This window comes from Scyliorhinus canicula, chromosome 2 (genome assembly GCF_902713615.1).
Source record: "Scyliorhinus canicula chromosome 2, sScyCan1.1, whole genome shotgun sequence".
In the NCBI taxonomy this organism is placed as follows: domain Eukaryota; kingdom Metazoa; phylum Chordata; class Chondrichthyes; order Carcharhiniformes; family Scyliorhinidae; genus Scyliorhinus; species Scyliorhinus canicula.
The window spans coordinates 98459280-98482499 of NC_052147.1; the positions used below are offsets into that span (position 1 = coordinate 98459280).

The 23220-nt window shown below is 49.4% G+C and overlaps 1 protein-coding gene across 1 annotated transcript in view; it reads right to left on the reverse strand.

The window, feature by feature from the left end:
* The window catches only part of mapkbp1 (mitogen-activated protein kinase binding protein 1), a 339461-nt gene that overhangs the window by 91431 nt on the left and 224810 nt on the right, over positions 1 to 23220 (reverse strand). Inside the window, 2 exon segments of the mRNA XM_038783933.1 lie at positions 3090 to 3165; positions 13244 to 13365. Coding sequence (XP_038639861.1) covers positions 3090 to 3165; positions 13244 to 13365 — 198 coding nt within the window.

The window sequence follows — 23220 nt, forward strand, 5'->3', positions numbered from 1 at the left end:
GTGAGTGTCGGTCCATCACTGCACAGAGTGAGTGTCGGTCAGTCACTGCAGAGTGAGTGTCGGTCAGTCACTACACAGAGTGAGTGTCGGTCAGTCACTACACAGAGTGAGTGTCTGTCAGTCACTGCACAGAGTGAGTGTCGGTCAGTCACTGCACAGAGTGAGTGTCGGTCAGTCACTACACAGAGTGAGTGTCGGTCAGTCACTACACGAGTGAGTGTCGGTCAGTCACTACACAGAGTGAGTGTCGGTCAGTCACTGCACAGAGTGAGTGTCGGTCAGTCACTGCACAGAGTGAGTGTCGGTCAGTCACTGCACAGAGTGAGTGTCGGTCAGTCACTGCACAGAGTGAGTGTCGGTCAGTCACTTCACAGAGTGAGTGTCGGTCAGTCACTGCACAGAGTGAGTGTCGGTCAGTCACTGCACAGAGTGAGGGTCGTCAGTCACTACAGAGTGAGTGTCGGTCAGTCACTACCAGAGTGAGTGTCGGTCAGTCACTACAACAGAGTGAGTGTCGGTCACTGCACAGAGTGAGTGTCGGTCACTGCACAGAGTGAGTGTCGGTCACTACACAGAGTGAGTGTCGGTCAGTCACTGCACAGAGTGAGTGTCGGTCAGTCACTGCACAGAGTGAGTGTCGGTCAGTCACTGCACAGAATGAGTGTCGGTCAGTCACTACAGAGTGAGTGTCGGTCACTACACAGAGTGGAGTGTCGGTCAGTCACTACACAGAGTGAGTGTCGGTCAGTCACTACACAGAGTGAGTGTCGGTCACTACACAGAGTGAGTGTCGGTCAGTCACTACACAGAGTGAGTGTCGGTCACTACACAGAGTGAGTGTCGGTCACTACACAGAGTGCGTGTTGGTCACTACACAGAGTGCGTGTGGGTCACTACACAGAGGTGAGTATCGGTCAGTCACTACACAGAGTGAGTGTGGGTCACTACACAGAGTGCGTGTGGGTCACTACACAGAGTGAGTGTCGGTCAGTCACTACACAGAGTGAGTGTCGGTCAGTCACTACACAGAGTGAGTGTCGGTCAGTCACTGCACAGAGTGAGTGTCGGTCAGTCACTGCACAGAGTGAGTGTCGGTCACTACACAGAGTGTGTTGGTCACTACACAGAGTGTGTTGGTCACTACACAGAGTGCATGTGGGTCACTACACAGAGTGAGTGTCGGTCACTACACAGAGTGCGTGTGGGTCACTACACAGAGTGCGTGTGGGTCACTACACAGAGTGCGTGTCGGTCAGTCACTACACAGAGTGAGTGTCCGTCAGTCACTGCACAGAGTGAGTGTCGGTCACTACACAGAGTGTGTTCGTCACTACACAGAGTGCATGTGGGTCACTGCACAGAGTGAGTGTCGGTCAGTCACTACACAGAGTGAGTGTCCGTCAGTCACTACACAGAGTGAGTGTCGGTCACTACACAGAGTGAGTATTGGTCAGTCACTGCACAGAGTAAGTATTGGTCAGTCACTACACAGAGTGAGTGTCGGTCAGTCACTACACAGAGTGAGTGTCGGTCAGTCACTACAGAGTGAGTTTCCGTCAGTCACTACACAGAGTGAGTGTCGGTCAGTCACTGCACAGATTGAGTGTCGGTCAGTCACTACAGAGTGAGTGTCGGTCACTGCACAGAGTGAGTGTCGGTCACTGCACAGAGTGAGTGTCGGTCAGTCACTGAACAGAGTGAGTGTCGGTCAGTCACTACACAGAGTGAGTGTCGGTCAGTCACTGCACAGAGTGAGTGTCGGTCAGTCACTGCACAGAGTGAGTGTCTGTCAGTCACTGCACAGAGTGAGTGTCGGTCAGTCACTACACAGAGTGAGTGTCGGTCAGTCACTACACAGAATGAGTATCCGTCAGTCAGTACACAGAGTGAGTATCCGTCAGTCACTGCACAGATTGAGTGTCGGTCAGTCACTACAGAGTGAGTGTCGGTCACTGCACAGAGTGAGTATCGGTCAGTCACTACACAGAGTGAGTGTCGGTCACTGCACAGAGTGATTGTCGGTCAGTCACTGCACAGAGTGAGTGTCGGTCACTACACAGAGTGAGTGTCGGTCACTACACAGAGTGAGTGTCGGTCACTACACAGAGTGTGTTGGTCTCTACACAGAGTGAGTGTCGGTCACTACACAGAGTGAGTGTCGGTCAGTCACTACACAGAGTGAGTGTCGGTCACTACACAGAGTGAGTGTTGGTCACTACAGAGTGAGTGTTGGTCACTACACAGAGTGAGTATCCGTCAGTCAGTACACAGAGTGAGTATCCGTCAGTCACTGCACAGATTGAGTGTTGGTCAGTCACTACAGAGTGAGTGTCGGTCACTGCACAGAGTGAGTATCGGTCAGTCACTACACAGAGTGAGTGTCGGTCACTGCACAGAGTGAGTGTCGGTCAGTCACTGCACAGAGTGAGTGTCGATCACTACACAGAGTGAGTGTCGGTCACTACACAGAGTGTGTTGGTCACTACACAGAGTGTGTTGGTCACTACACAGAGTGAGTGTCGGTCACTGCACAGAGTGTCGGTCACTACACAGAGTGAGTGTTGGTCACTACACAGAGTGAGTGTCGGTCAGTCACTACACAGAGTGAGTATCCGTCAGTCAGTACACAGAGTGAGTATCCGTCAGTCACTACACAGAGTAAGTATCAGTCAGTTACTATTCAGAGTGCGTGTTGGTCACTTCACAGAGTAAGTGTCAGTCAGCCACGACGCACCGAGACCACTCCTCGCACTGAGACCCCCTCCTCAGAATGAGACTCCTCCTCGTACTTCTCACACATTCACTCATTCCTTATATGCTCACTCACCTGCACACACCCACCCCTAAGCCCACACCCACCTCTATGACTTCACACCCCATCCTATTTATTTACCCAAAATACTCTGGGCAGTAAGAGCTGGAAGTCAATGTGTAGTGAGGACAACCCCCACAACGCCACCACGGAAACCACCCACCCACCCAGGTCTGGCACTGTCTGGCACAGTTGTTCCTGCCTCACTCACCATTTGGTTTCCCAGACAGCCCGGTCTCTGAAAGTTGGATACCAGCGGAATAATATTGACACTCACCTTGATCAGGGTACCATCTTCTCCCTGAGATCCTTTATACAGCTTCTTCTGTTTCCCATTATTGATGTTAAATATCCTGCAGGGCAGGAAGACACATATTATGATATCAAATTGTGTTCGTGTCAATATATTCAACCTTCGGACTTCCGGTTGCAGTGATGCGGAGCTAAGCCGCACGTTCGGTAGCTCCCGCTATTTTTGGTCTTTTGGGCTCTTTTATGGACCCGTAGCGGTGCTGGCTGGACTTTTCCCGGTGGGGGAACACATCCACTGCGCTTATCTGCCGGTAGATGGACTGGACCAGGAGTGGAGCGGTCAAAAAATCGGCTTTGGAGCAGAGAAAGGTGCGAGGCAGGAAAAACAAGATGGCGGCGGGCGGGGAACCGGCACCGTGGCAGCAGTGGGCGCAGGAGCTACTTCAGAGAGCTGAAGGCTGAGATCCTGGAACCGTTTAAGGCCTCACTGGACAAGCTCATGGCGGCTCAGACGGCTCAGGGTGCAGAGATTCGAGAGCTGCAGCAAAAGGCCTCGGAGAGCGAGGACAAACTCCTGGGCCTGGCAGTGAAGGTGGAGTCGCACGAGGCGCTCCACAAGAAGTGGCTGGCGAGGATGGAGGAGATGGAGAACCACTCCCGTCGGAAGAATCTGCGGATTCTGGGCCTCCCGGAGGGGCTGGAAGGTTGGGATTTGGGGGCCTACGTGGCTGCGATGCTGAAATCGTTAATGGGCGCGGGGTCGTTCCAGGGACCCTTGGAGCTGGAGGGTGCCCATCGAGTGCTGTTGAGGAAGCCCAGGCCGAACGAGACGCCTAGGTCGGTGCTGGTCCGGTTTCACCGCTTCGTTGACCGTGAGTGCGTGCTGAGATGGGTGAAGAAGGAGAGGAGCAGCAAGTGGGAGAATGCAGAGATCAGGATTTATCAGGATTGGAGCGCGGAGGTGGCGAAGAGAAGGGCTGGTTTTAATCGGGCGATGGGAGTACTTCACAGGAAGGGGGTGAAGTTTGGCCTGTTACAGCCGGCTCGCTTCTGGGTCACTTACAAGGAAAGCCAGCTCTACTTCGATTCTCTGGAGGAGGCCTGGGCCTTTGTCCAGGCGGAGAAGTTGGACTCGAACTGAGGACTGGGGGCTGGGGAATGATGTACATAGTCCGGAGGCTCTGTCCTCCTTGGTATCCTTTTGTTTTTATTGGCTGTGTTCGATGTTGCCTTTTTTGCTGTCCTGCTTTTTCGCTTTTTGGGGCTGTTATTTATTTATTTGGGTGCTTTTTCGTTTTTTCACTGGTGGAGGGTTGGGGAGCTGTTCGCGGTCCCGCTGGGTCATGTGCCCGTCTTTTTCCCGCATGCTGGGTCGGGGGGGGGCGGGGTTTGGGATGGAAGCGCGGGCTTTCTTCCCGCGCTGGAGGAGTAGTGGGCGGGGCCAGCAAAGGGAGGGGGGAGTGGTGGTTGTGTTGCATCGGGGGCGGGGGGGGGGGGGGGGGGGGGTCGTTGGGATGGCGGGAGCAGCCGGGGTCAGCAGGAGTCGGCTGACTTACGGAAGTACGATGGAAGGGGTTACGCAGCTAGTGGGGGGGCCCTATCTTGGGGGGAGGGGGGAAATAGATATGTAATGGTGAGTGGTAGGCTTCAAGGGGAACGGGTGGTTCTGGTTAATGTGTACGCCCCCAACTGGGTCGATGCGGGCTTCATGCGGCGAATGTTGAGCCGGATCCCGGACCTGGAGACGGGAGGCTTGATCTTGGGAGGGGACTTTAATACTGTGTTGGACCCAGCTCTGGATCGTTCGAAGTCAAGGACGGGCAAGAGGTCGGCGGCGGCCTCAGTGCTGAGGGGGTTCATGGATCAGATGGGAGGGGTAGACCCTTGGAGGTTTTTGAGGCCGGGAAGTAGGGAGTTTTCCTTTTTCTCCCATGTCCACAAGGCTTATTCCCGGATTGACTTTTTTGTTCTTAGCAGGGCGCTAATCCCGAGAGTGGTGGGGCGGAGTATTCAGCGATAGTCATATCTGACCATGCCCCGCACTCGGTGGGCCTGGAGCTGGGGGAGGGGGAGGATCAGCGCCCGCTGTGGAGGTTAGATGTGGGGCTTCTGGCAGAGGAGGAAGTATGTGGGCGGGTCCGTAGGAGCACAGAGGGGTATTTGGAAGCCAATGACAACGGGGAGGTGCAAGTTGGGGTGGTTTGGGAAGCGCTGAAGGCAGTGGTTAGAGGGGAGCTGATATCTATTTGGGTGCACAGGGAGAGGGCGGAGTGGGTCGAGAGGGAGAGGTTGTTGGAAGAAATGGTACGGATGGACAGGAGGTATGCAGATATCCCGGAAGAGGGGCTTTTGAGGAAGCGTTGCAGTCTCCAAGCGGAGTTCGATATACTGACCACCCGGAAGGCAGAGGCGCAGTGGAGGAGGGCGCAGGGGACGTTATATGAGTATGGGGAGAAGGCAAGTCGGATGCTGGCCCACCAGCTCCGGAAGCGGGAGGCACCGAGAGAGATAGGGGGAGTCACAGATGCAGGAGGGAACCTGGTGCGGAGTGGCAGGACATTAATGGGGTGTTCAGATCCTTTTACGAGGGGCTGTACCGGGCGGTGCCCACTAGGGAGGTGGGTGGGATGGACCGCTTTCTAGATAAGCTGGAGTTCCCAAGGGTGGAGGATGAGCGGGTGGAGGGTCTGGGGGCCCCAATCGAGTTGGAGGAGCTGATGGAGGCGCTGGGTAGCATGCAGACAGGGAAGGCACCGGGGCCTGATGGGTTCCTGGTGGAGTTTTATAAGAGGTTTTCGGATCTGCTGGGCCCACTGCTTGTGAGGACCCTGAATGGGGCGAGGGAGGGGGGGGCTCTGCCCCCGACGATGTCTAGAGCAATAATCTCACTAATCCTGAAGCGGGATAAGGACCCCCTCCAGTGTGGGTCTTACAGGCCGATCTCGCTCCTCAACGTGGATGCAAAGTTGTTGGCTAAGATACTGTCCAGGAGGGTGGAAGATGTGGTCCCGATGGTTATCCATGAGGACCAAACGGGGTTTGTGAAGGGGAGATAGCTGAATGTTAATGTGCGGCGGCTTCTTAATGTCATGATGATGGTATCGGCGGATGGGGAGGCGGAGATAGGAGCATCGATGGATGCGGAGAAGACCTTTGACAGGGTGGTGTGGAGCTACCTGTGGGAGGTGCTGAGGAGGTTTGGGTTTGGTGAGGGGTTCATTAGTTGGGTGAGGCTGCTGTATAGTGCCCCGGTAGCGGGTGTGGTGACGAATGGGAGGAGGTCGGAGGACTTTCGGCTTTCCCGGGGGACGAGGCAGGGGTGCCCCTTGTCCCTCCTGCTTTTCGCGTTAGCGATTGAGCCCTTGGCCATGGCGCTGAGGGATTCGAAGAACTGGAGGGGGATTGTATGTGGGGGAGGGGGGGGCACCGGTTTTCGCTGTACGTGGATGATTTACTGTGTACATCGCGGATCCGGTGGAGGGGATGCCAGACATGTTGAGGATACTTGGGGAGTTTGGGGACTTTTCGGGCTATAAGCTCAACGTGGGGAAGAGTGAGCTGTTTGTGCTGCACTTGGGGGACCAGGAGAGGGAGGTAGGAGAGCTCCCGTTGAAGAGGGCTGAGAGGAGCTTTAGATATCTTGGGGTCCAGATAGCTAGGAGCTGGGGGGCCCTGCATAGGCTAAACTTTTCGAGGGTGGTGGAACAGATGGAGGAGGAGTTCAGGAGGAGGGATGCGCTGCCACTCTCTTTGGCGGGTAGGGTCCAGTCAGTTAAGATGACGGTGCTCCCGAGGTTTTTGTTTCTCTTCTAGTGCCTCCCCATATTGATTCCGAAGGCTTTTTTAGGAGGGTTAATAAGAGTATACTGGGGTTCATGTGGGCGCGGAAGACCCCGAGAGTGAGGAGGGTATTCCTGGAGCGAGGCAGAGAGGTAGGCGGTTTGGCACTGCCCAACTTGTGTGGGTATTACTGGGCTGCGAATGTGGCATTGATTCGTAGGTGGGTGATGGAGGGGGAGGGTGCCGCATGGAAGAGGTTGGAGGTGGCGTCCTGTGTTGGTACGAGTTTGGAGGACTTGGTGACGGCCCCGCTCCCACTCCCCCCCGGCAAGGTATTCTACGAGTCCAGTAGTGGTGGCTTCCTTCAAAATTTGTGGGCAGTGGAGGCGGCATAGGGGGGAAGTGAAGGCCTCAGTGTGGGCCCCGATATGGGGCAATCACCGGTTTGCACCAGGGAGAATAGATGGTGGGTTTTTGAGTTGGCACAGGGCATGCATCAGGCGGATGGGGGATCTTTTCCTCGATAGGACATTTGCGACTTTAGAGGAGTTGGAGGGAAAGTGGGGTCTCCCCCTCGGGAATACTTTCAGGTATGTGCAGATTAGGGCGTTTGTTAAGCGGCAGGTGGCGGAGTTCCCGCTACTGCCGCTTAGGGGGGGTGCAGGATAGGGTGCTCTCGGGAACGTGGGACGGTGAGGGTAGGATCTCGGCAATTTATCAGGTGATGCAGGAGGAGGAGGAGGCCTCAGTGGAAGAGCTGAAAGCGAAGTGGGAGGTGGAGCTTGGGGAGGAGATCGACGAGGGGATGTGGGCGGACGCCCTGGGGAGGGTGAAATCGTTCTCTTCTTTCTCACAGTTCAGCTTAATTCAGCAAGGCGGGCGGGTTAGGGGTCTGTTAAGGGGGTTTGTATTTGTATTGTTATTAATTTATTGCTTTGTATTGGGGGCGGTTTCTTCTTTCTGTTTATCTCTATACCTTGTTTATTTTATTGTTGGGAGAAAATTTGTTGTTGAAACATTTGAATAAAAATTATTTTAAAAAAATATATATATTCGACCTTCAAACCCATGGGATAGAGTAGGACCAATTCACATCAGTTTTGAGAACACACTGGTCAATCAGTGTATGACACTGTTTATTCAGTCAAAGCTCAAATGAAGGTTTGGGGTGTAGCTTTGGTACAGTGAGATGTATAAGGTATGACATTATTATAGTGAGGGGCATGGGATATAGCATTATTACAGTGAGGAGAATGGGATATAGCATAATTACAGTGAGGGGAATGGGATATAGCATTATTACAGTGAGAGGTATAGGATATAGCATTATTACAGTGAGGGGAATGGGATATAGCATTATTACAGTGAGGGGAATGGGATATAGCATTATTACAGTGAGGAGAATGGGATATAGCATTATTACAGTGAGGGGAATGGGATATAGCATTATTACAGTGAGGGGAATGGGATATAGCATTATTACAGTGAGGGGAATGGGATATAGCATTATTACAGTGAGGGGAATGGGATATAGCATTATTACAGTGTGGGGAATGGAATATAGCATTGTTACTGTGAGGAGAATGGGATATAGCATTATTACAGTGAGGGGAATGGGATACAGCATAATTACAGTGAGGGGAATGGGATCTAACATAACTACAATGAGGGGAATGGGATATAGCATTATTACAGTGAGAGGAATGGGATATAGCATTATTACAGTGAGGGGAATGGGATATAGCATTATTACAGTGAGGGGAATGGGATATAGCATTATTACAGTGAGAGGAATGGGATATAGCATTATTACAGTGAGAGGAATGGGATATAGCATGATTACAGTGAGGGGAATGGGATATAGCATTATTACAGTGAGGGGAATGGGATATAGCATTATTACAGTGAGGAGAATGGGATATAGCATTATTACAGTGAGGGGAATGGGATATAGCATTATTACAGTGAGAGGAATGGGATATAGCATTATTACAGTGAGGGGAATGGGATATAGCATTATTACAGTGAGGGGAATGGGATATAGCATTATTACAGTGAGGAGAATGGGATATAGCATAATTACAGTGAGGGGAATGGAATATAGCATTATTACAGTCAGGGGAATGGGATATAGCATAATTACAGTGAGGGGAATGGAATATAGCATTATTACAGTCAGGGGACTGGGATATAGCATTATTACAGCGAGGGGAATGGGATATAGCATTATTACAGTGTGGGGAATGGAATATAGCATTGTTACTGTGAGGAGAATGGGATATAGCATTATTACAGTGAGGGGAATGGGATACAGCATAATTACAGTGAGGGGAATGGGATTTAACATAACTACAATGAGGGGAATGGGATATAGCATTATTACAGTGAGAGGAATGGGATATAGCATTATTACAGTGAGGGGAATGGGATATAGCATTATTACAGTGAGGGGAATGGGATATAGCATTATTACAGTGAGAGGAATGGGATATAGCATTATTACAGTGAGAGGAATGGGATATAGCATTATTACAGTGAGGGGAATGGGCTATCGCATTATTACAGTGAGAGGAATGGGATATAGCATTATTACAGTGAGGGGAATGGGATATAGCATTATTACAGTGAGGGGAATGGGCTATCACATTATTACAGTGAGAGGAATGGGATATAGCATTATTACAGTGAGGGGAATGGGATATAGCATGATTACAGTGAGGGGAATGGAATATAGCATTATTACAGTGAGGGGAATGGGATATAGCATTATTACAGTGAGGGGAATGGGATATAGCATTATTACAGTGAGAGGAATATAGCATTATTACAGTGAGGGGAATGGAATATAGCATTATTACAGTGAGGGGAATGGAATATAGCATTATTACAGTGAGGGGAATGGAATATAGCATTATTACAGTGAGGGGAATGGGATATAGCATTATTACAGTGAGGGGAATGGATAGCATTATTACATTGAGAGGTATAGGATATTGCATTATTACAGTGTCGGTAATGGGATATAGCATTATTACAGTGAGAGGTATAGGATATAGCATTATTACAGTGAGGGGAATGGGATATAGCATTATTACAGTGAGGGGAATGGGATATAGCATAATTACAGTGAGGGGAATGCAGTGAGAGGTATAGGATATAGCATTATTACAGTGAGGTGAATGGGATATAGCATTATTACAGTGAGGGGAATGGGATATAGCATTATTACAGTGAGGGGAATGGGATATAGCATTATCACAGTGAGGAGAATGGGATATAGCATAATTACAGTGAGGGGAATGGAAAAACGCATTATTACAGTGAGGGGAATGGGATAGAGCATTATTACAGTGAGGGGAATGGAATATAGCATTATCACAGTGAGGAGAATGGGATATAGCATAATTACAGTGAGGGGAATGGAAAAACGCATTATTACAGTGAGGGGAATGGGATAGAGCATTATTATAGTGAGAGGAATGGGATATAGCATTATTACAGTGAGGGGAATGGGATATAGCGTTATTACAGTGAGGGGAATGGGATATAGCAGTATTACAGCGAGGGGAATGGGATATAGCATTATTACAGTGTGGAGAATGGAATATAGCATTATTACAGTGAGGGGAATGGGATACAGCATAATTACAGTGAGGGGAATGGGATCTAACATAACTACAATGAGGGGAATGGGATATAGCATTATTACAGTGAGAGGAATGGGATATAGCATTATTACAGTGAGGGGAATGGGATATAGCATTATTTAAGTGAGGGGAATGGGATATAGCATTATTACAGTGAGAGGAATGGGATATAGCATTGTTACAGTGAGAGGAATGGGATATAGCATTATTACAGTGAGAGGAATGGGATATAGGATTATTACAGTGAGGGGAATGGGCTATCGCATTATTACAGTAAGAGGAATGGGATATAGCATTATTACAGTGAGGGGAATGAGATATAGCATTATTACAGTGAGGGGAATGGGCTATCGCATTATTACAGTGAGAGGAATGGGATATAGCATTATTACAGTGAGGGGAATGGGATATAGCATGATTACAGTGAGGGGAATGGAATATAGCATTATTACAGTGAGGGGACTGGGATATAGCATTATTACAGTGAGGGGAATGGGATATAGCATTATTACAGTGAGGGGAATGGGATATAGCATTATTACAGTGAGGAGAATGGGATATAGCATAATTACAGTGAGGGGAATGGGATATAGCATTATTACAGTGAGGTGAATGGGATATAGCATTATTACAGTGAGGGGAATGGGATATAGCATTATTACAGTGAGGGGAATGGGATATAGCATTATTACAGTGAGAGGAATGGGATATAGCATTATTACAGTCAGGGGACTGGGATATAGCATTATTACAGTGAGGGGAATGGGATATAGCATTATTACAGTGAGGGGAATGGGATATAGCATTATTACAGTGAGGGGAATGGGATATAGCATTATTACAGTGAGGGGAATGGGATATATCATTATTACAGTGAGGGGAATGGGATATAGCATTATTACAGTCAGGGGACTGGGATATAGCATTATTACAGTGAGAGGTATAGGATATGGCATTATTACAGTCAGGGGACTGGGATATAGCATTATTACAGTGAGAGGTATAGGATATGGCATTATTACAGTGAGGGGAATGGAATATAGCATTATTACAGCGAAGGGAATGGGATATAGCATTATTACAGTGAGGGGAATGGGATATAGCATGATTACAGTGAGGGGAATGGGATATAGCATTATTACAGTGAGGGGAATGGGATATAGCATTATTACAGTGAGGGGAATGGGATATAGCATTATTACAGTGAGGGGAATGGGATATAGCATTATTACAGCGAGGGGAATGCGATATAGCATTATTACAGTGAGGGGAATGGGATATAGCATTATTACAGTGAGAGGTATAGGATATAGCATTATTACAGTGAGGGGAATGGGATATAGCATTATTACAGTGAGGGGAATGGGATATAGCATTATTACAGTGAGGGGAATGGGATATAGCATTATTACAGTGAGAGGTATAGGATATAACATTATTACAGTGAGGGGAATGGGATATAGCATGATTACAGTGAGCGGAATGGAATATAGCATTATTACAGTGAGGGGAATGGGATATAGCATTATTACAGTCAGGGGACTGGGATATAGCATTATTACAGCGAGAGGAATGGGATATAGCATTATTACAGTGAGGGGAATGGGATATAGCATTATTACAGTGAGAGGTATAGGATATAGCATTATTACAGTGAGGGGAATGGGATATAGCATTATTACAGTGAGAGGAATGGGATATAGCATTATTACAGTGAGGGGAATGGGATATAGCATTATTACAGTGAGGGGAATGGGATATAGCATTATTACAGTGAGGGGAATGGGATATAGCATTATTACAGTGAGAGGAATGGGATATAGCATTCTTACAGTGAGGGGAATGGAATATAGCATTATTACAGTGAGAGGTATAGGATATAGCATTATTACAGTGAGGTGAATTGGATATAGCATTATTACAGTGAGGGGAATGGAATATAGCATTATTTCATAAGAACATAATAAGATCTAGGAGCAGGAGTAGGTCGTCTGGCCCCTGGGGCCTGCTCCGCCATTCAATGAGATCATGGCTGGGCTTTTGTGGGGGCATATCAGTGTTACAGTGAGGGGCGTGGGGTGTATCAGTGTTAGTGAGGGGTGTGATGTATATCAGTGTTACAGTAAGGGGTGTGGGGTATATCACTGATATAGTGTGGGGTGTGTGCTATATCAGTGTTACAGTGCAGTGTATATGAGTGATATAGTGAGGGTATGGGGTATATCAGTGATATAGTGAGGAGTCTGGGGTATATCAGTGTTACAATGAGGGGTGTGGGGTATATTAGTGTTACTGTGTGGGGTATATCAGTGTCACAGTGCGGGGTGTGGGTAGTTTAAGCTTTGTGTCATTGTGTAGCACTGACTATTCCGGGCTTGGGTCACTGTCTGTGTGGAGTTTGCACATTCTCCCCGTGTCTGCGTGGGTTTCTTCCGGGTGCTCCAGTTTCCTCCCACAGTCCAAAGATGTGCGGGTTAGGTGGATTGTCCATGCTAAATTGCCCTTAGTGTCCAAAAAAGGTTAAGTGGGGTTACTGGGTTACGGGGATAGGGTGGAGATGTGGGCTTGGGTAGGATGCTCTTTCCAAGGGCCGGTGCAGACTTGATGGGCCGAATGACCTCCTTTAGCACTGTAAATTCTATGAAATTCTATAATAGTCTTTGTTCTGGGACTTGTGCTGGTTTTCAGTGCATATACATTGCTTGCATGTGTTTGAGGTTCGCTGGCTACAGTATGTACTGCTTAAACTCACCGAATGCTTCTGTCCTGACATCCAATGGCAGCGTACTTGTGTGTGGAGTCCACGTCCATGTCGTACAGAGTGGTCTTTCGAACCACGTGGTGGGTTCTTGTGAACTGAGTGCCTTCGGCAGACTAATGGAATGGAACAGGGGAAGATTAGCAACAACACCCACACTCCAGCAGGATTACATGGCGTTTACACAGAGATATAGACAGGATAGAAGGGTGTGTAAAGATCCTCTCGGAGAATCCCATCATACATCTTCACATTCCGGGGATTCCCAGAAACATCATCACACCTAAATACTGATACAGTTCTGGATATCCCCTGCTCTCACCTCTGGAGGACTGCATTGACCACTCAAAGGGAACAGTAACCGAATGCAGAAGCTGTACCACAACAGAGGCAACATGCTCGTAGCACAACAAATGTAGAATAAAGGATTTGCATTGAGAATATAGTCCCTAAAATGTGCTTACATCATCTACCACAGCAGTAAATTTATCGGAAACAAAAGCAGAAAATGCTGGATAAACTCAGCTGGTCTGGTCTGGAGAGGCAGAGGTAGAAATGTGATCGGTTTTATGTTGTTGAAAAAGGCAGGGGGTGGGTGGAGCAGATGGAGCAAAATAGAAAATCAGGGATTGGTTAGAGGGCAGCAGAGATTGAATGACAATGATATCATGGAACACAAGACAAAGGGAATGGGAATGATAGTACTAAGGTCCGTCCCGGTACACCCAGAATGCGTTCCACGATGGGACAAAGAATCGGGCGTCGGGGCAAAATCGGGAATGGTGGCGGGCCGTAACATTACAGAGGTCCCTGGGTGTGTCCCGCTATTATAGGGGGGTTTCCTCCTGTTAGAGAGGTCACTGTGGTGGGGTCCCTCTGTTACAAGGGTCCCTGGGAGATCCCCCAATTACAGGAATCCCTGGGGGGCCTATTGCAGAAGTCCCTGGGAGATCTGCTAATACAGGAGTCCCTAGGGGGAGGTGCCCTCTATTACAGGGGTTCCTTGGCAGGGTTCCTCCTATTACAGGTGTTCCTGGGGGCGGTCCTCCTGTTACAGGAGTGCCTGCAGCAGTCCCCCTATTACATAGGTCCCGGGGTGGGGTCCTGGGGGCGTCGGGTCACCCCCCGTACTTGGGGGGGGGGTGGGGGGTGGTAGGGGAAGGGGCAATCCAGACACTGTATGTGATTGCACTGCACTTACCTCTCACTGATGTGGTCAACATTGGGGTTTTACCTTAGGCCAGTAAAGGTGAAGGGATATAAATGGATCAAAGTTGCTGATGGTTTGTAGAAGCTGTCAATCACAGACCACTACTAGAAAGCTATAAATGGCTTGCAACTATTGGGTCTGTGGGAACCAGATGCAGGTAACATCTGCTTTCCTTCAAGGAGCTTCAAGCGCAGTGTTACAGCTGTAATTCCTCTCACTGCCCCTGTCTGGGCTACTGTCTAGCTTCCAGACAGGGGGCTCTTTTCTGGGGGATCCTTGAGGGGAGTCCCTTTAGGTAGGGAGTCTCTCAACTCTGCCAGAAGAAAGACTTGACAGGATGGAAGCTGCAACGAGGCAGACTTTGCAAAGAAACAGTTGCTGTCCAAATAACATGGGAATTGGCACAGAACAAATGTGTTAAAAGGGGTGTGGGGTATATCAGTGTTATGGTGAGGAATGTGGACATATCAGTGATGCAGTGAGGGGTGTGGGGTATATCAGTGTCACAGTGAGGGGTGTGGGGTATATCAGTGTTACAATGAGGGGTGTGGGGTATATCAGTGTTACATTGGGGAGTGTGGATATATCAGTGCTACAGTGAGGGGTGTGGGGTATATCAGTGTTACAGTGAGGAGTGTGGGTATATCAGTGTTACAGTGTGGGGTATATCAGTGTTACAGTGTGGGGTATATCAGTGCTACAGTGAGGGGTGTGGGGTATATCAGTGTTACAGTGAGGGGTATGGGGTATATCAGTGATACAGTGAGGGGTGTGGGGTATATCAGTGTTACAGTGAGAGTTGTGAGGTATATCAGTGTTACAGTGAGGGGTGTGGGGTATATCAGTGTTACAGTGAGGAGTGTGGATATATCTGTGTTCCAGTGAGGGGTGTGGGGTATATCACTGTTGCAATGAAGGGTGTAGGGTTTATCAGTGTTACAGTGAGGAGTGTGGATATATCTGTGTTACAGTGAGGGGTTTGGGGTATATCTGTGTTACAGTGAGGGGTTTGGGGTATATCAGTGTCACAGTGAGGGGTGTGCGCTATATCAGTGTTACAGTGAGGAGTGTGGATATATCTGTGTTACAGTGAGGGGTGTGGGATATATGTGTTACACTGAGGAGTGTGGAACATAAGAACATAAGAACTAGGACCAGGAGTCGGCCATCTGGCCCCTCGAGCCTGCTCCGCCATTCAATGAGATCATGGCTGATCTTTTGTGGACTCAGCTCCACTTTCCGGCCCGAACACCATAACCCTTAATCCCTTTATTCTTCAAAAACCTTAAAAACATTTAATGAAGGAGCCTTAACTGCTTCACTGGGCAAGGAATTCCTTAGATTCACAACCCTTTGAGTGAAGAAGTTCCTTCTAAACTCAGTCCTAAATCTACTTCCCCTTATTTTGAGGCTATGTCCCCTAGTTCTGCTTTCACCCGCCAGTGGAAACAACCTACCCGTATCTATCCTATCTATTCCCTTCATAATTTTATATGTTTCTATAAGATCCCCCCTCATCCTTCTAAATTCCAACGAGTACAATCCCAGTCTACTCAACCTCTCCTCGTAATCCAACCCCTTCAGTTCTGGGATTAACCTAGTGAATCTCCTCGACACACCCTCCAGTGACAGTATGTCCTTTCTCAGGTAAGGAGATCAAAACTGAACACAATACTCCAGGTGTGGTCTCACTAACACCTTATACAACTGCAGCATAACCTCCCTAGTCTTAAACTCCATACCTCTAGCAATGAAGGACAAATTCCATTTGCCTTCTTAATCACCTGTTGCACCTGTAAACCAACTTTTTGCGACTCATGCACGAGTACACGCAGGTCTCTCTGCACAGCGCCATGTTTTAATATTTTATCATTTACCCTAGCTAAGGGGGGGGGGGGGTGTTGGGGGGATACCGGGTTGCTGCTGGAAGGGCCGAAGGGGAACAGATGGTGATGGGGGGTGTGGGGTATATCACTGTTGCAATGAATGGGGTGCAGATGGGGATCTGCCACCGTGGCGAACGGGCCATGGGGGTGTGGGATTCTTTTTTTCCATGTAAGGGACAGTTTAGCGTGGCCAATTCACCTACCCTGCACGTCTTTGGGTTGTGGGGGTGAGACCCACGCAGACATGCGGAGACTGTGCAAACTGTACACGGACAGTGACCCGGGGCCGGGATCGAACCCGGGCCCCCGGCGCCGTGAGGCAGCAGTGCTAACCACTGCGCTACCGTGCCGCCCTGAAAATTTGGGTTCTATCGCATCAGTAGGAGTCTATTTTCATTTAAATTCTGGTCTGAGTGGGAAAGCCAGTTTTGGTTAGTAAGTGTGTTTGCAGATCAATTCCGTGGTCCATGCACTTGCTCCTTGTTGCCCTGTGCCATTCAAGGACACAGAGAAATGCGCAGTGATAGCAGTGGCCCTGTTAAAACAAGGGCATGCCTGTGCTCTGCGTGTCTGTTGATGCACCCTATTTAGTCTGCAGCGCCTGGCAACATAACACCAAGCAAGAGCAGTGTCAATAGCCCGAGGGTGATTTAAACTGTGTGTCAATTCAGCTCTCTGTAGCAGCAGGGTCAGTAACTCCTCCCGAGCAGTTACTCAAGTCATTGGAACACACAAGATAAACAACGCAAGTTCAAAGTAACAATCAGCAGACAGGAAACAGGGAGGGGTGGATGAAAACAGTTTAGTTTCTGAACACATTGTGAGGAAGATCGATGTTACTCATCAGGAGTGAGTGTGATTCTGTGGCCAATGAATTGAATGACAATGTGCAGTATCACGAGATGCAAAGTCGTGCCCATTCGAGTCGAACTACGTGTGGATTGGAGCCCACTTGGACTGGGGTTGAGAGTGAACCTGTAGAATTTCAGAACGAATCCTTGCAGCTGACAAAGGAGACTTTCATCCCAACAGTTTGTCTGCAGTTGAACCATGAATTAAATCAATGTTCCACACAAGATGTACTAGCCACCCTTTCCCTCTAAGGCTTCATTGTTTCCCTTCTCCCAAAGACGTATTCAGGTAAATTCATATTCAATTCAATGAATACAGACCACAAGTTCTGCTGAATTTTCTACACAAGTTGAAACATGTTGGTATCTCCTATTTCCCATCTTCCTACGCCAAGTATAACTGGGCTCTGTGCAAAGAAAAGACCCCACTCATTTGCTCCAAGCAAGTAACTTAGCAAACAATTTACACATTAACCATCTGAACCCCTCGATTAGATTCCAGTCTGTAACTCAATCCCAGATATCCATTATTCTATATATAAACCATCTGAACCCCTCGATTAGATTCCAGTCTGTAACACACTCCCGGGTAGCCATTATTCTGTATATAAACCATCTGAACCCCTCGATTAGATTCCAGTCTGTAACTCACCCCCGGGTATCCATTATTCTGTATATAAACCATCTGAACCCCTCGATTAGATTCCAGTCTGTAACTCACCCCCGGGTATCCATTATTCTGTATATAAACCATCTGAACCCCTCGATTAGATTCCAGTCTGTAACTCACTCCCGGGTATCCATTATTCTATATATAAACCATCTGAACCCCTCGATTAGATTCCAGTCTGTAACTCACTCCCAGATATCCATTATTCTATATATAAACCATCTGAACTCCTCGATTAGATTCCAGTCTGTAACTCACTCCCGGGTATCCATTATTCTATATATAAACCATCTGAACCCCTCGATTAGATTCCAGTCTGTAACTCACTCCCAGGTATCCATTATTCTATATATAAACCATCTGAACCCCTCGATTAGATTCCAGTCTGTAACACACTCCCGGGTAGCCATTATTCTGTATATAAACCATCTGAACCCCTCGATTAGATTCCAGTCTGTAACTCACCCCCCGGGTATCCATTATTCTGTATACAAACCATCTGAACCCCTCGATTAGATTCCAGTCTGTAACTCACTCCCGGGTATCCATTATTCTATATATAAACCATCTGAACCCCTCGATTAGATTCCAGTCTGTAGCTCACTCCCGGGTATCCATTATTCTATATATAAACCATCTGAACCCCTCGATTAGATTCCAGTCTGTAACTCACTCCCGGGTATCCATTATTCTATATATAAACCATCTGAACCCCTCAATTAGATTCCAATCTGTAACATACTCCCGGGTATCCATTATTCTATATATAAACCATCTGAACCCCTCGATTAGATTCCAGTCTGTAACTCACTCCCGGGTATCCATTATTCTGTATATAAACCATCTGAACCCCTCAATTAGATTCCAATCTGTAACATACTCCCGGGTATCCATTATTCTATATATAAACCATCTGAACCCCTCGATTATATTCCCATCTGTAACTCACTCCCGGGTATCCATTATTCTATATATAAACCATCTGAACCCCTCGATTAGATTCCAGTCTGTAACTCACTCCCGGGTATCCATTATTCTGTATATAAACCATCTGAACCCCTCGATTAGATTCCAGTCTGTAACTCACTCCCAGGTATCCATTATTCTATATATAAACCATCTGAACCCCTCGATTAGATTCCAGTCTGTAACTCACTCCCGGGTATCCATTATTCTATATATAAACCATCTGAACCCCTCAATTAGATTCCAATCTGTAACATACTCCCGGGTATCCATTATTCTATATATAAACCATCTGAACCCCTCGATTATATTCCCATCTGTAACTCACTCCCGGGTATCCATTATTCTATATATAAACCATCTGAACCCCTCGATTAGATTCCAGTCTGTAACTCACTCCCGGGTATCCATTATTCTGTATATAAACCATCTGAACCCCTCGATTAGATTCCAGTCTGTAACTCACTCCCAGGTATCCATTATTCTATATATAAACCATCTGAACCCCTCGATTAGATTCCAGTCTGTAACTCACTCCCGGGTATCCATTATTCTATATATAAACCATCTGAACTCCTCGATTAGATTCCAGTCGGACTTCCGGGTGCGGCTATGACTAGCTAAGCCGCACATTTGGAAGCTCCTGCGACAAAGGTGTTTTTGGGCCAATTGGAGGGCCCCAACGGTGCTGAAAAGACGAATCCCGGTGGGGGAAGGTCCCCTGAGGAGAACTAGACCGATTTTATGGTCGGTACCCGGAGTGGAGCGGCAAGAAAAACGGCAGCAGCTCCCCAAAAAAAGCGGGGGAAGAAAATCAAAATGGCGGCCGGCGGCGCATCGGAGGAGTGGAAGAAATGGGCGGAGGAGCAGCAGGCCGCTCTGCTCCGTTTTTTCACGGAGATGAAAGTGGAGCTCTTAGAGTCCATGAACGCGACGGCCACCAGGTTGGTGGGAGCCCAGGCGATCCAAGAGGCGTCGATTAAAGAGCTGCAGCAGGAGATGACCGCGAGGGAGGAGGAGGCCACAGTCATCGGGGCAAAGGTGGAGGTGCACGAGGCACTCCACATGAAGTGGCAGAGCCGCTTCGAGGAGCTGGACACTCGGATGAGGAGGAAAAATTTGAGGATCCTGGGCCTGGAAGAAGGCCTGGAGGGGTCGGATCTCCCGGGATATGTGGCGGAGATGTTGAGCTCCCTGATGGGGGAAGGGGCCGGTCCGGCGCCCCTGGAATTGGAAGAGGCATACCGGGTCATGGCCAGGAGGCCTAGGGCAAACGAGCCCCCGAGGGCGGTGCTGGTGCGGTTCCAGCGGCTAAGTGATCGAGAGAAAGTCCTGAGGTGGGCAAAAAGGGAGAAAAGCAGCAAGTGGCAGAACTCGACGGTAAGGGTGTACCAGGACTGGAGTGCGGAGGTGGCAAAGCGGCGGGCCCGGTACAACCGGACAAAGGCGGTGCTACACGCGAAAAAGATCAAATTTGGAATGCTGCAGCCGGCGCGCTTGTGGGTCACCTACAAGGACCAACATCATTATTCCGAGTCCCCAGAGGAGGCCTGGACCTTTGTACAAGAGGAAAAGTTGGACACGAACTAAAACCTGGGAGCACCGGCGGTCGTAGCCGCCTGGGGACTCTTGATTGAGCAAGTGGCCCTTTTCTTTTTCAGGCCAGGTCGGAACTGGGTAACAGTTTCGTGGATTGTTTGGGGTGTTTTTTCTCGAACGGTTGACTTTTCTGAATATCTTGAAGGTTTCGAGTTGTTGGGTGTTTCTGTATTTGTACTGTTGAAATCTCTATTGTGGGTCGTTGGCTTCTTATGGGGTGTTTCTTCCCGTTTCCAATTTCCCTTAGTTATTTACCCCTCTTACCCTTTTCCTTTGGGTGCTTGGGGGGGTTTTTTGTTCTTTTTTTCTTTTCGGGTTATGGTTATCTGCGGTTATTTATACTGTTTGATGGAGGGTGATGGTTGGGCACACTGTTAGTTGATAGCTAGTTAATTATTTTGTTATTTAAGTATGTAGTTAAGTATTTATGTATTTAGTTGCCATTGGGTATTTATATCGTTAAGTTGGGGAGACGGGACGGGGGGGAGCGGGTTGATTATGCGGGTCTTTCTCTGGGGGTTTTAAGGGGATCTTTCACGGGCGCAGATGGGGTGAACCGGGAGGAGTCGGAATGTGGCAGGAGCAGCCGGGTCAGCGGAGACCAGCTGACTCTCGGGAGTACGATGTTGGGTACATCGCGGCTAGGAGGGGTCCTAGCCAGGGGGTGGGGGTGGGGGGGGGGGGGGGGGGAAGGCGGCTGGGGGGGGACACCGGGTTGCTGCTGGAAAGACCAGGGACGAGAAGGGGAGAGCCGGGGGGGTGGGGGGGGGGGGGGGGGGGGGGGGGGGGGCATCGCTATGGGAAGCGGGTCAGAAAAGGAGGGATGACCCGGGGCGAGCAAGGGACAAGACATGGCTAATCGACAGGGAGTAGGGACGGGTCGCTCTGCGATCCGATTGATCACGTGGAACGTAAGGGGGCTGAATGGGCCGGTCAAAAGATCAAGGGTCTTCTCACACCTGAAGGGACTGAAGGCTGATGTAGCAATGCTGCAGGAGACTCATTTGAGGGTAGCAGATCAGGTCCGCCTGAGAAAGGGGTGGGTGGGACAGGTGTTCCACTCAGGCTTGGATATCAAGAACCGGGGGGTGGCGATTTTGGTGGGAAAGAGGGTGTCGTTTGTGGCGGCAGAGGTGGTGGCAGACAAGGAGGGCAGGTACGTGATGGTGAGGGGTAGGCTGCAGGGAGAGAATGTGGTACTGGTAAATGTGTATGCCCCGAACTGGGACGACGCGGGTTTTATGAGGCGCCTGCTGGGCCTCATCCCGGGACTGGAGGCAGGGGGCCTGATCATGGGAGGGGACTTTAATACGGTGTTAGACCCTGGGCTGGATAGATCGAGTTCCAGGACGAATAGGAGGCCGGCAGCGGCAGAGGTGTTAAGGGGGTTCATGGAGCAGATGGGAGGGGTAGACCCATGGAGATTTGGTAGGCCTAGGGCGAGGGAGTATTCTTTTTTCTCCCACGTCCACAGAGTGTACTCTAGGATCGATTTTTTCGTATTGAACAGGGGGCTGATATCGAGAGTGCAGGACATGGAGTACTCGGCCATTGCGACATCGGACCATGCACCACATTGGGTGGACGTGGACATGGGGGAGGCGCGGGATCAACGCCCGTTGTGGCGCCTGGATGTAGGGCTGTTGGCGGACGAAGAGGTGTGCAGAAGGGTGAGAACGGGCATTGAGAACTATCTGGGTACGAATGACACAGGTGAGGTGCAGGTGGGGACGGTCTGGGAGGCCTTGAAAGCAGTGATTAGAGGAGAGCTGATCTCCATAAGGGCACAGAGAGAGAGGAAGGAGAGGCAGGAAAGGGAGAGGCTGGTGGGGGAGCTCCTAGAAGTAGATAGGAAATATGCGGCGGCACCAGAGGAGGGGCTATTAAGGGAGCGGCGTAGCTTGCAGGCCAGGTTCGACCTACTGACCACTAGGAAGGCGGAAATGCAGTGGAGAAGGGCGCAGGGTGCGGCGTATGAGTACGGGGAAAAGGCGAGCAGGATGCTGGCACACCAGCTTCGTAAGCGAGATGCAGCCAGAGAGATTGGGGGAGTGAGAGAGAGGGGTGGGGACGTAGTGCAGAAGGGGCAAGAGGTGAATAGGGTCTTTAGGGACTTCTATAGGGAATTGTATAGGTCTGAACCGCCGAAGAGGAGAGGGGGAATGAAGAACTTTCTCGACAAATTGGGGTTCCCAAAGGTACAGGAGGAGCGGGTAGAAGGGTTGGGGGCGCCGATAGAGCTGCAGGAGCTAATTAAAGGGATAGGCCAGATGCAGGCGGGGAAGGCGCCAGGGCCGGATGGGTTCCCGGTGGAGTTTTACAGGAAATTTATGGACTTGGTGGGTCCAGTGCTGGTGAGAGCCTTTAATGAGGCGCGCGAGGGGGGGGTTCTGCCCCCAACAATGTCGCAGGCCCTGATCTCCTTGATTTTGAAGCGGGACAAGGACCCGGTCCAGTGCGGGTCCTACAGGCCCATCTCCCTCCTGAATGTTGACGCCAAGCTGTTAGCAAAGGTCCTGGCAACCAGGATAGAGGACTGTGTGCCAGGGGTAGTCCATGAAGACCAGACGGGGTTCGTGAAGGGACGCCAACTTAACACAAATGTCCGGAGATTGTTAAATGTGATTATGATGCCAGCAGTGGAAGGGGAGGCGGAGATAGTGGTAGCGTTGGACGCGGAGAAGGCATTTGACAGGGTGGAGTGGGAATACTTGTGGGAGACGTTGGAAAGGTTTGGGTTTGGGGAGGGATTTATCAAGTGGGTAAAACTGCTCTATTCAGCTCCGATG